Below are 14650 nucleotides of genomic sequence, written 5' to 3'. Positions count from 1 at the left end.
GCAAAACACATATTAGTTAAGAAGATTAAACTGGAAAACTACTTGTAAAATGTTATGACAGCATCTTCTACATTTCATAAGAAAAGAAAAAATAGCTCAAAAGAAAAAATGAGCAAGGACACAGGTTAATGTAGTCGTTCCTCAGTGTCTGTGAGGGATCAGTTTCTAGGCCCACAACAATATTAAATCCAAGGATGCTCAAATCCCTTCTATAAAATGGCATAGTACCTGAACATAAAGCTATGTGGATTCTTACATATATTTAAAATCATCTCCAGATAACTGAAAATAAATATTCAAAAATTCAAAAAAAAAAAAAAAACCCAGTAAATTCTATACATGCTCAATATAGAAATGTTTTCTCAAACATTTTCTTGTTTTTCTTTTATTAGTTGCTCAAGACAATACATGATCTTGACATATCATACATTTGATTCAAATAGGGTATGAATTCTCATTTTTCCATGTGTACAAATTGCAGGATCACATTGGTTATACATCCATATATATACATATAGCAATCCTAGTGTCAGTTGAATTCTGCTGCCCTCCCTATCCCCGGTTCCCTCCCCTCCCCTCCCCTCACTATTCTCTACCCATTCTACTGTGACACTTATCTCTTTCTTCCCTTCCCCCTCACACCATTGTATATATATTTTGTGAACCCATGAGGGTCTCCTTCCGTCTTCCGTGCAATTCCCCTTCTCCCTCCCTTTCCCTCCCACCTCTTTTCCTTGTTTCATGGTAATTTTCTTCTCATGCTCTTCCTTCCTTTCCTACTCTGTTTTGAGTCACCTCCCTTATATCAGAGAAGACATTCGGCATTCGTTTTTTAGGGATTCGCTAACTTCGCTTAGCATAATCTGCTCTAGTGCCATCCATTTCCCTGCAAATGCCATGATTTTGTTATTCTCAAACATTTTCAATGTCAAGTTTGTATTACTGGATGTTGAACCCAAGGACTTATTAAAAAAAAAAAATCTAGCGGGCTGAGGTTTTGGCTCAGTGGTGCAGCACTTGCTTAGCATGAGTGAGGCCCGGGGTTCAATCCTCAGCACCACAGGTAAATAAATAAAGGCACTGTGTCCATCTACAAGTAAAAAATAAATTAATAACAACAACAATAATAACAACAACAACAATAATAAAAAGCTAGCAAACACATGACAAAACGTTCTACCTCACTAGGAATGAAATAAAAAAGATATTTTGGATAAAACAACAACAAAACAATATATCTATAGATATATTGTTATATCTGATATATTGTTATACATTCACACACACAAAAAAAGAGAGAGAAATATTTTCAGAATGGCGTGGAAGTACAGAAATAGGTTCATCAAGTATTACTGATACAAGCATACATGATGCAACCTTTCTGGAAGGCAATTTGGCACATACATGAGGAGGTCTTAAATCTGTTCATCCTCTGAGCAGTAATTCCACTTCTTGAGATTGAAGGAACAACTGGACAGATGCCCAGGATGTATAAGATGTTTATAACAGCTCTATTTTTCAATTTAGCTAAAAGATTATAATTCTGGTCTTAAAATCAGCACAGCCTGGATGTGAATTCGGTTTAGGACTTACCACCAGTATTAACTGAGTGCTGCCTGCCTACCTAATTTCTCTGTGCCTGAGACTCCTTAGTCTGCCTTGAGACCTACTGCAAGGATTGAATGAAATGAATAGATATTAAATGCCTGGAATGGTACATGAAATTTGGTAAGACCTGAATAAATGAATCTTACTTTTCTCTTAAAATTAATGATGAAAACCTGTAATTTAAACAAGAAAAGAGTAAATATGGTATAACTCCTATGGACAAGAGTATAGAGGCTCCTCAAAAAATTCAGAATTACTGTATGACCCAGGGATTTCAATTCTGGTATATATAGCAGAGAAGTGAAAGCAGAGTCTCTCACTGATATATGTACACGCCTGTTCATGGCAGCATTATTTATAACAGCCAAATGTGAAAACCACCCCAAATATTCAATGACATGTGAATAGGTTGGGGACTGTTGTTTAATGGGTACCGAGTTTCAGAGTGGAAAGTCAAAAGATTCTAGAGATGGATGGTGGTGATGGTAATGTGAATGTATTTAACGCCATCAACTGTACATTTTGAAAATTGTTAAAATGACAAAAATTTTCTTATATGTATTTTACAAAAAAAACCCAACAACAACAAAAGGAAAATAAGTACTAAAACAATATTTTATAAAGAAGACATTTCACAATATTAATCTACATTAAAGGTCTAGATTGAATTAAACTTTTCATTATGCCTAGAAATAGCATGTTAGGCCTTTTGGATTAAAAAAATCCCTAGGCAATTAGTAGTATCTTAATTTTATGGTTATAATGGTTTCATGAAACATATTCACAACAAAATTAATATGCCTTTTCATGTTATAAAAATTATAATTTGATATATTTTAATTATAACTAAACATAACATATTTAGGTCTTTAAGCCTGCAACTTCTGTTATCCTGAATTCAAAAGGGAAAAGAGCCACAGATCAAGAAAAAAAAATTTTTTTTTTTAAATTTCAATATTTATTTTTCAGTTTTCGGCGGACACAACATCTTTGTTTGTATGTGGTGCTAAGGATCGAACCCGGGCCGCATGCATGCCAGGCGAGCGCGCTACCGCTTGAGCCACATCCCCAGCCCCAAGAAAAATTTTAATAAATTCATTCTCTGCTAAAACAGACACATGTAGAGTCATTCTTGGCAAATTTGCTCTCAAGATTCTGAGGTGTTACTGATCTCTCAATTTTCAGCAGACAAAAACATTTGGAGCCATACATCCTCAACAACTGCAAGAAGGCTGAGCAAAGAGAGGAAGCACACTTTAGCACAGACACAAACAGCTGCCTGGGGAAGAAAGGAGCGACATCCTGGAGTCATGAGAACAGGTTAAACTGGGCCAACTTAGGAAGGGAGGAGGTTAGGAGGTAGTTTCAGATGATTTCCTTCAAAATGCAATGAAAAGTGATTCTTATCATTTAAAGGTGGAGCTGGGCATTGGAGATCAATGGTAGAGTGCTTGTCTACAGGTACAAGGCCCTGGGTTCAATCCCTAGCATACCAAAAATTTTAAAAAATAAAAATTTAAAGGCACCCAGCGAGTTAGTTTGTGGACACTGAAACTGACTTCTGAAGTTTACATGGAGAGGAAAAAAGGTTAAGAATAGCCAAGACAATACTGAAGAGGAACAATGTTGAAGGATAGACTCTACTGGACTTTAAGGCTTATAGTTAGCTACTGCAATTAAGACAGGGTAGCTTAAAGGATAAACAAGTAACAGATCAGACAGCCCAGAAATAGACCCACATAAATACAGCCCACTGATCTTTGGCAAAGAAGCAAAGGTAATAATGGAGAAAAGAGTCTTTTCAACAAATGGTGCTCAATCGGACATTCACATACAACAACAAAAAACCCCCACCCCAATGACAAACAAGAATCTAGATATAGATCTTCAACTGTTCATGAAAGACAACTCAAAATGGATCACAGACCTAAATGTAAAACATAAAACTAGAAGACAACAAGAGAAAACCTAGATGACTCTAGGTCTAGTGCTGACATTTTAGATAAACCCCAAAGGTAAAATCCATGAAAGTAACTGATAAGCAAGACTACACTAAAATTTAAAAACTTCTGTACTATGAAAGACATTGAAAAAAAAAAAAAAAAAAAGACCAGTCATATACTGGGAGAAAGTATCTGCAAAAGATTATCTGATAAACAGCTATTATCATAAGTACACAAAGACCCACTCCCCTCCATGTTGGAAATGGAACCAGGGCCTATGCATGCTAGGCAAGTACTCTACCAGTGAGCCACAGGCCCCACCCCAAAATACAAAAGGATTCAAAGCTTAGTGGTAAGAAAACAACCCAATTAAAAATGGGCTGATGGGGCTGGAGATATGGCTCAATTAGTAGCACGCTCCTCTGGCATGCATGAGGCACTGGGTTCGATCCTCAGCACCACATAAAAATAAAATTTAAAAAAAATAAAATAAAATAAAAATGGGCTGATGATCTAAACAGACACCTCACCAAAGACATACAGATGACAAATAAGCATGTGAAAAAATATTACAGCACTAGGAAAACATAAAGCAATAATAAAATACTATACACCTACCAGAATGGTCAAAATTCAAAACAGAATACCAGCAGAGATGTGGATAGACAGGAATTCTCATTCAACTACTGGGACTATAGAATGGGTCAGCCATTTTTGAAGATAGTTTGGCAGTTTCTTACCAAACTAAATGTACTTTTACCCTAAGATATAGCAATCATGCATCTACACAAAGGAGTCGAAAACATATTGACATGAAAATCTGCAGACATTTATAGCAGTTTTGTTCTTAACTGCCCAAACTCAGAAACAATCAAGATCTCCTTCAGCAGGTAAACAGATAAAATAAGGTACAGCCAGCCATTTGATAGAGGATTACTTAGCACTAACAAGAAACAAGCTAACAGCCATGAAAAGATTGAGAGGAACCTTCAATGCCTATTACTAAGTGCAAGAAGCCTAGTAATAAGATTCTAACTACATTTCTTTCAGGAAAAGGCAAAACAAGGGAGACAGTAAAAAAAAGATCAGTGATGGCCATGGGTTAGGGAGGAGGGAGCAATGAACAGGCAGAGCACAGGGAATTTTTAGAGCAGTGAAACTCATCTATGACACTGTAAAAGTAAACACATTCAAAATATATTTGTCAAAACTCACAGAATGGGAATGCGGTTGTGGCTCAGTGGCAGAGCACTTGCCTTGTGTGTGATTCTCAGCATTGCACATAAATAAATGAATGAATAAAATAAAATGAACCCTAATGTAAACTATGGACTTTGGGTAATAATGATGTGCAAAGTAGGTTCACTGATTCTAACAAGTGTGCTACTCTGGTGCAGGCTGTTGGCCGAGGGAGAGGCTATGGAGGACTAAGCAAAGGGTATATGGAAAATCTATACATTTTGTTCCACTTTGCTGTAAACTAAAGTTTCCCAAAAAACTGTGTATGTGTATACACGTACATAAATACAGAAACTTGAACTGACCACTGGAACAGAAAATTTAAGGACCCCCAAACACAGGAATTACAAGTCCTCTTTATCAGTGGGGAAGATGATGAACTATTCAATAAGCAGAACTGGAAAAACTCGGCTGCTGCCTGAAAAAAGTAAAATTGGAGGCATTCCTCACATCACACACCAGCACAAATTCCAAACAGATCAAATGTTTAAATGAAAAAAACAAAAGGAACCATAAAACTACATGTCCTGGTTCAATTCATCTACGTCTTTGGGCTCATTCCCCTTCCCAGGCTTGGGCTACTTACTCCATGGAGACCATGGCTGCTGGGGCCACAGCCTTGTTCCCTAAGGTTGCCACTATCTCAAGGTAAGGGTCAGGCCACAGCTCTGACCAACAGGCCATCTCCATCAAACCCAGGGAATTGCTGGGCAAGGTGATACATGCCTGTAATCCTAGTGACTTGGAAGGCTGAGGCAGGAGAATTGCAAATTTAAAGCTAGCCTCAGTAACTTAGTGAGACCCTGTCTCAAAATAAAAAAATAAAAAGTGCTGGAGATGTAGCTCCATGGTAAAGTGCTACAATCCCTGGTATAAAAAAAACAAACAAACAAGAAAACAGCCCCCCAAATCAAAACAACAAACAAACAATCACAAATCCAGGAAGTCTTTGATGTGAGATCTGATTGCCAGATACTCTGAGGCTGAGTACCACACTCAAAATGCACAGGAACAACTGCACTCAGGTGAGCCTGGTCCAATAGGGGTGATAACACATCCTCCTTCCTCTTCAAGGGGCCTTCCTGAAGCTTGGTGGTGAAGACCTGTTTGGAGGCAATTGACTATTTCTTATGAAACTATGATCAGCCTGACATGCTGCCATACATAGTTGGCCCTTTGTGGATTTTTGCATCCATGGATTCAATCAATTATAGATAAAAAAAAATATTTTGGCAAGAGGTAAGGAGAAGGTCGCCTCTATAGTAAACATGTACACTTTTTTCCTCCTCATTATCCTTAATTACTACAGTGTAACTACTATTTACACAGGCACTGTGAGTAAACTAGAGATGACTTCAGGTATACAAGAGAATGGGTGTAGGTTTTATGCAAACACTACAACATTTTATATAATGGTCATGAGCATCTGGAATCCTGGAACCAATCCCTTGATTATACCATGGATATCACCTTCCTCCTTCCCTTTTTACTCTCTTACCTCAGGATTTCACCTCATAATAAGGCATTTAATCGCTTTGCTTTATGCTGTTTCCTATGTAACCTGACATGACATGGGCTAAGACATCAGAAGAAACTATGGAAACAATAAAAAAGATTTGTGATTTCCAGGGCTTAGAGGGAAGGAAGGGATGAACAGGCATAGCACAGAGGGTTTTGTTTATTTCTTATTCTTTTATTTTTGTGGTGCTAGGGATGACCAGGGGCTTATGCATGTCAGGCAAGTGCTCTTCCACTGAGCCACATCCCCAGTCTTGCACAGAAGATTTTAAGGCAGTGAATTTACGAATGCTGGATAATAATGTCTCAATGTATGTTCACCGACTGTAATACATGTACCGCTGAGGTGGGGGAAAAACTGATGGTAACGGGAACTCTACTTTTGTACTTTTACTCAGACTAAATAATCATTAAGGGCTATATCTCAAGCATGTGAAAAGTAAAAGGCCAAACACGCTCCAGGCAAGGCAGGTTGAGGAGCTGTTGCTAAAACACAGGGGCACTGGGCTCCTGAACCATCTATGTGAGACACAGAAGGAAAGATGGGGGACAATCTTTGCTCCCTCCAAAAAGACCCTCTGGAAGCTTTGAGAAGCGGGGTCAAGCTCCCAAGCCCTCCCTTTGTGTACGCACCAGTCACTCCTCCAGCCTCTGCAGTCTTCTTGACTTTCTGCTGGTCATCCCAGCGCAGCTCAGAGAACCCATCTATCTCAAGATCAGGCTGCCGGATAGAGTGGCCCACCTTCCAGAAGCAGGAGAAGTGGTACCAGTGTGGGATTTTTCCATCAAACATGGGTGACTGAAAGGAAAGGAATCAGAGGCGGTGAGTGAGCAGTCAACCCCCGACTCAGGCTTGCCAGACCACCCTAGCTCTCAGTGTACGGCATCACAGCGAATGTTTCCTTCTCTAAAATGGCCTGGCCTGTGTCCTCCACATATCCCCCAAGGAGCTGCATGTGAGTGATTAACAACACTTCTATCCTATGTTCCTACTCAAAATCTTTCCCAACAGCTTAGAGAACTGTGGCTGACTACTGCCATGAAGTGGTAGTGTCCTACAACAGATCTCTGCCTTGTGTCCCTTTTAGCCCCTTGTTGTTCCACATTAGTGATTTGCTGCACATACTAGTGAAATGCGCAAGGCACCCGTTTGGTGTCCTGGCCCTACTGCACCTGCTGGGAAAGGCCAGACAGCCACAGCAATCACCTCTGGACTCAAAGGCCTGGACAGCCTAGAAAGTGGCTCTTTAAATGCTTCTGCAGTTACCAATAATGAGGAACAAGACCCAGATAATGAGAAAGGCAGAGAAAATGTGTCAGAAAAAAGTGTCAAGTTTGCAGCAGTCAGACAGATAAATGGAATGAATTAACTTCTGTGAGGGAAGTACTGTGCAATAACAGTTGAGGGCTAGAGGGCCCTGAGACAGAATGATCTGCCTCTCCTTTAGGAAAAGGAGATAATTTTCTCCCCCTAAATCTAGAGGGAGGAAAAAATGGGAAACAGCAGAGAAGATGCCCCGCCCCGTGGGCTGGGGTTATGGCTCAGTGGTAGAGCGCTCACCTCGGACTTGCGAGTTCCTGGGTTTGAGCCTCAGCACCACATACAAAAATAAACAAGTGAAATAAAGGTGTTGTGTCCAATTACAACTAAAAAATAAATAAAAAAAAAAGAAAAGATGGGCCCCCCAAACTAGATGACAAATAGCATTTCTGAGAGAAAACCCATGTTCTCATTCCACCAGCTATCACCAGGAAGTCCATGCAGATCCCCAAGAATCTGGCTGTCAAGGACACCAAAAGTGGCTTCAACTTGGATCTACCTGGAACCCTCCCTGGTCAACCCCTCCTTGGCAAGCTTGGACTACCCTTGCGCCAAAGAGGACATGTGCCTGTAGCATTTCTTCCTGGCTGTGCTGGGGGCCCCATACCTTCTGCTCCTTGGTTTGGGTGCTGTGTTGAGTACTGGGCATCTGAGAGGCGCTGCCCAAGGGCTCACACCACAGATGAGTCCTCACCCAGCCACCATTTCCCACACCACCTGCCTGTCTACACAGACACAGACTGTGCTGTGTGCCAAGAATGCTCAGGGCTGAGGAACTCACAGGCCCACCACCCCTCCCAGTCAAAACACCCCACCCGAAGGCCCAGCTCCTCCCTCTAAGGCAGCCTCAAGGCACGATAGCTAAAAAGTATCAGGTATTGGTTGCTTGGAGAACAATCCCCCCATACAAATGTAAAAGAAGGTATTTAAATTCAAGCACCGAGAAGAATAACTTCTTTCTTTTTGGCTTCCACAGCTGAGCCTATAGGACCAACTTTAAATTCTGAATTAAAATTTCCAATTACAACTACAGAAAAACCAAGCTAACTTTGAATAATAAAGAGTTTCTTTCACTATCTAGTAAAGGGAAGGAGGTCCCAGAATGCTAAATTTTATCAGGTTCAGGTTTCTCTCAGGAACCTTCCTGGAATTCCCAGCAGCAGCAGCAGCAGCAGCAGCAGCAGCAGCAGCAGCCACCTCCTCCTCCTCTTCTTTTCTCAGTACACTGGCTATACTTGGGTTTCTGCCCATACTTCCCACTAAGAGGATCATCTGGCTGAACGGTGAGGCCTAGGAGGTGAGGCCTAAGAAAGTCCTTTTCTTGGAGTAACATCTTAAATGCATAATAAACACAGGAAACTATATTGAAATAATTATCAAAACATTAAAAAAGTGCTTTTGGGGTACATTAATCTATAAGCTTTACCACTCATAACTAACGGTAATTCTGAAGTAGTCACCATTATGTATGCTATTTTGAGCAATCCCCAGCTGTAAAGTGATTTGAAAATGTCTCTTGTTGTGACAAAAATCCCAGGTAAAATACCTTTGATTTGCTGCTAATATTGATGACTGGAGAAAATAATGAACTTAATCTAGAGATTAGTAAAGATGAGATGTGAATTTTTTCTTACCTAAACTTGGGGATCTCTTGTGTTCTATTCAGTCACCCACAGACCCAGGTTAAGAACCCCTGGCACTAGCAGGGGGAACTTAAGAGCAGGCCTATACATTTAGGGTAAAGATCAAAGACCCTGGGTGTGGTGGAGAGACTCGCTCTTCACTGTTCTTCAAATCTTAGGCCCTATCTATTTCTCCAGTCTCATCTTCCTGCCCTACTTCTGTGAATAAGAACTCTAAAGCTCCCACACTTGGCTAAGACATCTTGGGTTCTCTCCTGGGCACACTGCCTAGTGCCCAGCTCCACCAAGTACCACCCACCCTGTACAGAAATATTTACCAAGCTCGGAGGGATTGATTCTCTTGTATCCTCTTTGTTAAAAAATAAACAAATTACATCTGTCTTCCCTAACCTCTAAATATAATCATTTTTTTTTCTATCCTGAATGTCAGCAGCAAAGCAAAGGTGTGTTAGCAGTATGTGTGATTTTTGTCACCAACGGTAATTACAGGTATTAGTTAACAGTGCTTGGAGCTTAAGAGGCACTTACATTCTACAGAATGAAAAAAATACTGTGCCAGGTACTGAGACAGAAGGCCCTGAAGATACCATGATGACAGCCTCAGTCCCTGCCATATTGTGAAATGAGATAACAGAAGTACAGTTGGCCCTTGGTACCCACTGGATAAATGTTTTCCTGCCCTCTACCCAAGTACTGAAAAATCCCTTGAGGGATATCAGGTCATTCGTGAAACACATTACAGTCCAGGGCAGAAAGGAAAATCAATTACCTTGACCATTAGCACTGAGCTTGGGTAACAGTTTATGCTGAAGATGGGAGGAATGGGACAACACTGAACCAGAATTTCAAAGGCAGACAACAGCAAACTGGAAACCTGAGAAGGCAGGAACCTCTGGCCCTGGCAAAGGCCTGCTAGCCCACCCCCTCATTGCAGCACCTGGACACTTCCCTAACCACCTTGGAAGCCTCAGAGAACACCAGAGGGGACCCCCCAATCTTTCAAAAGAACCTAGATAAGAAAGCCCCAAGAGCCACTCTTCCTCAAACCAAACAGCTGCAAAATCATGGACAATGAATTTGTGAACCTGCAAAGTTTGAGGAAAAGGTTTTCAATCACAAATCAGGTCCAAAGTGAATTCACTACATGGAAACGAAACTGCCTTGCAGTTTTGCATAATTAAAATAAAACAGGAGAGGGTGTGGGTGTTGAAATGAGAGCCAAAAATAGGTTTAAGGAAAAAAAAGGAAAAAAATCCTCACATGCCAGTAGACACCACCCATGTAGGACAAAAATCTTCCAGAAGGTAGGTCATAATCAGAGTAGCACAGATTTCTTTTTTTCTTCCCCGAGGCGAATGGCAATAACACAAGAACTCCTCCACTCAGAAAGAAGTGGTTTCTTAGTTTCACAGAGCGAATGGTACCGCTAGCTGAAAACTCTTTATTTCCCGGGCTTTTCCTGCAAGATCAGCAAAATCTCCCGGAAGGGTCGACCGGGAGGGCCACGGGGGGCGGCGGCAGCGCCACAGGCCTGGCTCGTTCCGAGACGGTCCTCCGTCCTTCCTGCCCCGACCCAGTTAACCAGGCGGGACCACGCGCCTCATCCCGCTGCCCACAAAGCGGCCCGGGACGCCTCGGGCTGCGCCGAGCGCCCGGCTCCGTCCCTCCCCCCACCCCCGCACCTGCACCATGATGGCCATCCGGAGCGAGTCCTTGGGGATGCTCTCGCTGCATTTCTTGCAAGAGGCGCGCCCGCTTTTGGCGTACTCGACTCGGTAGAGCTTGTCCGAAGACTCGGCCATCCTTTCGCTCGTGCAGCTGCGGCTCTGGGACCAGACACCGCAACTTGGACACACACCACCGCTGCAGCCGCTTCACCACTCCGCCCGCGCCGGTCGGCTCTCCGCAAGTGCTCAGGCGCCCAAAGCCGCTGCCGAGCAAGCCACGCCGACCACCGCCACTCCCGGATAGATTGCTGATGCCTGGCGGCGGGAACGCCCCCAGCGCCCGCGCTTAGGGGCGGGGCCAGCGGCGGGAGTGCCCCCTGCCGGCCGGGAGGGGCGAACTTTCCTAGGCGGGTAGGGGTCTGAGTTCCCATGTGTCTTAGCGCCACCGGTCGCTATAGTAGCAATAGTCACTGCGGATTTTTCTTTTTGAGCCGCGATCTCGTTACTCGACCTTGAATCGCTGGGCTCAAGCGATCCTTCCGCTTCAGCCTCCCCTGTAGCTGGGACTTCAGGTGTGCACCACCACGCCTGCACTTCACAGATGTTTTCATACCACTTTAGAGTTGAAGAGAACTCAAATTATTAAGATAATCACTACTTGAAAATTGTGGAACTCATTATTTGATATAGAACTGTATTTTTTAAATACAAAGTTTCTTTTTTTAGTCCCATGCCTTTTGTTTTATTCATTTAATACATTGTATGGTGAGCGTGCCATATTTTAGACTGTTCACTTCTGCTTTGGAAAACAAGAAAAACAAGCAAAGAGATACAGCTGTTAAGTAGGCAAGTAGGTTGAGAGACACCAGTAGAATCCTAAAAGTTAGTAACCTGTTTGCTGTGTTGAAGGTAAATGGAATAAGTAGCATACATGATGAAACATGTTAAGAGCTTTACTTAGAGAGTAACCAAAAGACATGTTCATTCCACCTCTGCTTTGACAACTATGTCATCTCTAAGTGGCGATCCTTTGGTCCCATTCTGTCACCCATATGCTCTGCCCCCAAAATGCAGATAAAATCCATGGCTGTTCAGTAGGCTGGTTGGCAAGCTACAGCTGTGGCCAGGTGAACTTCTAAAAACTGGTAATACAGTTTATTTGCCCTAAATTTACCTAACCTATCTTGTCCCCCTTTAAGACTAAGGACACCAAGATTAGAGTATTTTCAAGATTTTCAGGGACATTCAATTGCCAGCCTTTAAACTCTCCTCCTCCAGACCTCCTGGAGCATTCCTAGATATCTCCCGTTATTGTCCTAAGGGGTAGCAGAGCATTGCAGGCAGATTACCTCATGATGAGACTGCCCACTAGGCAAGAGCAATCATCTCGTCTCAAATTGCACCCCTTTTTAGGATCATAGATCTGATAGATAAATATCCTGAGCAGCAAATGGAGATTGACCTCAATGATAAGAATTTCTCTGGAGCTATTTTGTAGAACCAGAACTGAAATAATGATGAACCAGACCACAGTTTGACCAAGACTGCTTAATCATACATATCTCCAGCCCCTTTCCCAATTCTTCCTGCACTTAAAACTGAAGTTTATGAAAATGAAATCAGGACTGAGATGCTTTATCTCACTTTGCCTTCCCAATATGGCCATGTTGATTAAAATCCCTTTCCCTTTTCTGTCCCCGTTTGGTTTTGGGGGAAAATAGCCAGACTGATTTGTTGGGGCCCCCAGAGTCTGGCCTAGGACTCTGGTCACAGTACCTTGTATTGAGCCACCCAGAACATCCTCAGCTGTGATCCTCTAATCTCACCATTAGTGGGGCAGGCTGATGCCACAGAGATGAACACATGGTTCTTCTACCTTTCTGTACCTTATCCTGTAAATGTTATCTATCCTAACAAGTTTTCCTTTTGCAGGTGGTTTAAATCAGATGTTCTAAACTAATTCAATAAGCCCTGCAATTCCAGCATTGTAATTTGGTCTTTGAAGCATTCTGTTTTGTGGTTCTGGGATAGCTTGCCTGAGAGTGTCTCTGGAAGATATTATTGCATTCAGGTAATTTCCTACATGATGTTTATTCTGGAAAGGGGTCCATAGGCTCCCTGAGACCACTAAAATGGTCCTGTGCACATACTCAAATGGTTAAGAACGCCTGCCCTGGAATCCTAAGGAGAACCAATCCGTCCAGTTGCCTGCTCAATATTTCTGAATGATGGCTTAGTATATACTTCAATTAGAGACAAACTTTCTCCTCTGGTCCCCACATCAGGATATGGCCCACCATTCTCCATATTACTTGGGCCAAACACCTTGGTATCACCTTTTTTCCTTTTTAATCTGTCTCCAGTCACCAAATCTTGACTTTGATGGTTTCTCACCATCTTCCACAGCACTGTCACAGCCACTGTGGTCTTCTGTGGTTCTGAGATAGTGTCTTACCTGGCCTTCTTCAATACCTGCCCTCCTGCAATCTTTTCTCCATGAAAGCATATGCAGTCACTTTATATGGCAACCTGTGTCACCTCCGTGCTCAAAACCCTCCAGAGATTCCTCACCACACTGAGAATAAAATCCAAGTTTCTTCCCTTGTTCAGGTCTGGTCCTTGCCCACTTCTCAAAATTCATTGCTGCCCCTTCTCTATAGCTCCCTCTGCCATAGAGAGGAAGCTCTATGGCAGCCTCACAGGTATTCTGCCTGTTCCTCAAGTACCTCAAGATAGCTCCCCACCTCAAAGCCTTTTTTGCAACAACTGTTGCTCTTCTGAAATAGTCTTCACCCAGCCAGCATGCAGTTTACTCCGCTATCTCATTGAGTTTCTGCTCACAAGCCACCTGGTCTGTTCATCCCCAGGTATTCCCTGATTACTTTAGCTGAGATGCTGCTTATATACTTCTTTGCACTTATTACTCTTTTTTTTTTTTTTTTGGTACCTGGGATTGAACCCAGGGGTGCTCCACCACTGAGCCACATTCCCAGCCCTTCTTCGTATTTTTATTTAGAGACAAGGTCTTGCTAAGTTGCTGAGGCTGGCTTTGAACTCTCATTCCTTCGCCTCGGCCTCCTGAACTGCTGGGATTACAGGCATGTTCCACCTCACCCAGCACACTTATTACTCTTAACAATATATTTTATGCGTATGTATATGTTTATCATTTTTCTCTCTCACTATACTGGAAGCCCCATGAAGGCAGAAATTGTTGTTTCTTTTGCTCACAGCAGTATCCTCAGTGCCTGGAACAGTGCCAAGCACTCAAAAACACTTGTTGAAAGAATGCTGAACCCCACACTTGGCCCTCTCTCTGCACAGCCCAGCTATTTAATTAATAATATTCTTTCATACTTGTGTAGCTTTTCATTTTACAAAGGGCTTTCATAAACATTATTTTGTTTGTTCCTCATTATAATGCTGCAATTGGTTTTTGAGAAACTAATAAACAGTTTTATTTACTTAAAAGCATTCAGAATGTTCACAAAGTAGCTGCTTTTTTTTTTTTTTTTTTTTTTTTGGCAAAGGGCTATTTAGTTAACAGTGTAAGAATTTCATTTACCCTGTATGAGCTTATATGAACAGAAAGCTCTTCAAGAAAAAAACCCACTATCCTCGTATGGAACTAATTTGTACCATGCACCAACAAGAAGCTACTGCTGTAAATCCCTATGTCAATTTACAACCCTGATAATAGACCAGGCAAGG

At 42.1% G+C, this 14650-nt stretch overlaps 1 protein-coding gene across 1 annotated transcript in view; it reads right to left on the bottom strand.

The window, feature by feature from the left end:
- Parp1 (poly(ADP-ribose) polymerase 1) overlaps positions 1-11231 on the bottom strand; it is a 43703-nt gene extending 32472 nt beyond the window's left edge. Inside the window, exons 1-2 of the mRNA XM_076872852.1 lie at positions 10955-11231; positions 6942-7107 (exon numbers count right to left, since the gene is read on the bottom strand). Coding sequence (XP_076728967.1) covers positions 6942-7107; positions 10955-11074 — 286 coding nt within the window. The 5' untranslated portion in view covers positions 11075-11231. The remainder of the gene's footprint in view (positions 1-6941; positions 7108-10954) is intronic.
- Positions 11232-14650: the final 3419 nt, after the last annotated feature.

The sequence above is a fragment of the Callospermophilus lateralis genome, chromosome 13 (genome assembly GCF_048772815.1).
Source record: "Callospermophilus lateralis isolate mCalLat2 chromosome 13, mCalLat2.hap1, whole genome shotgun sequence".
In the NCBI taxonomy this organism is placed as follows: Eukaryota; Metazoa; Chordata; class Mammalia; order Rodentia; family Sciuridae; genus Callospermophilus; species Callospermophilus lateralis.
This window is presented reverse-complemented; position numbering and strand designations above follow the sequence as displayed.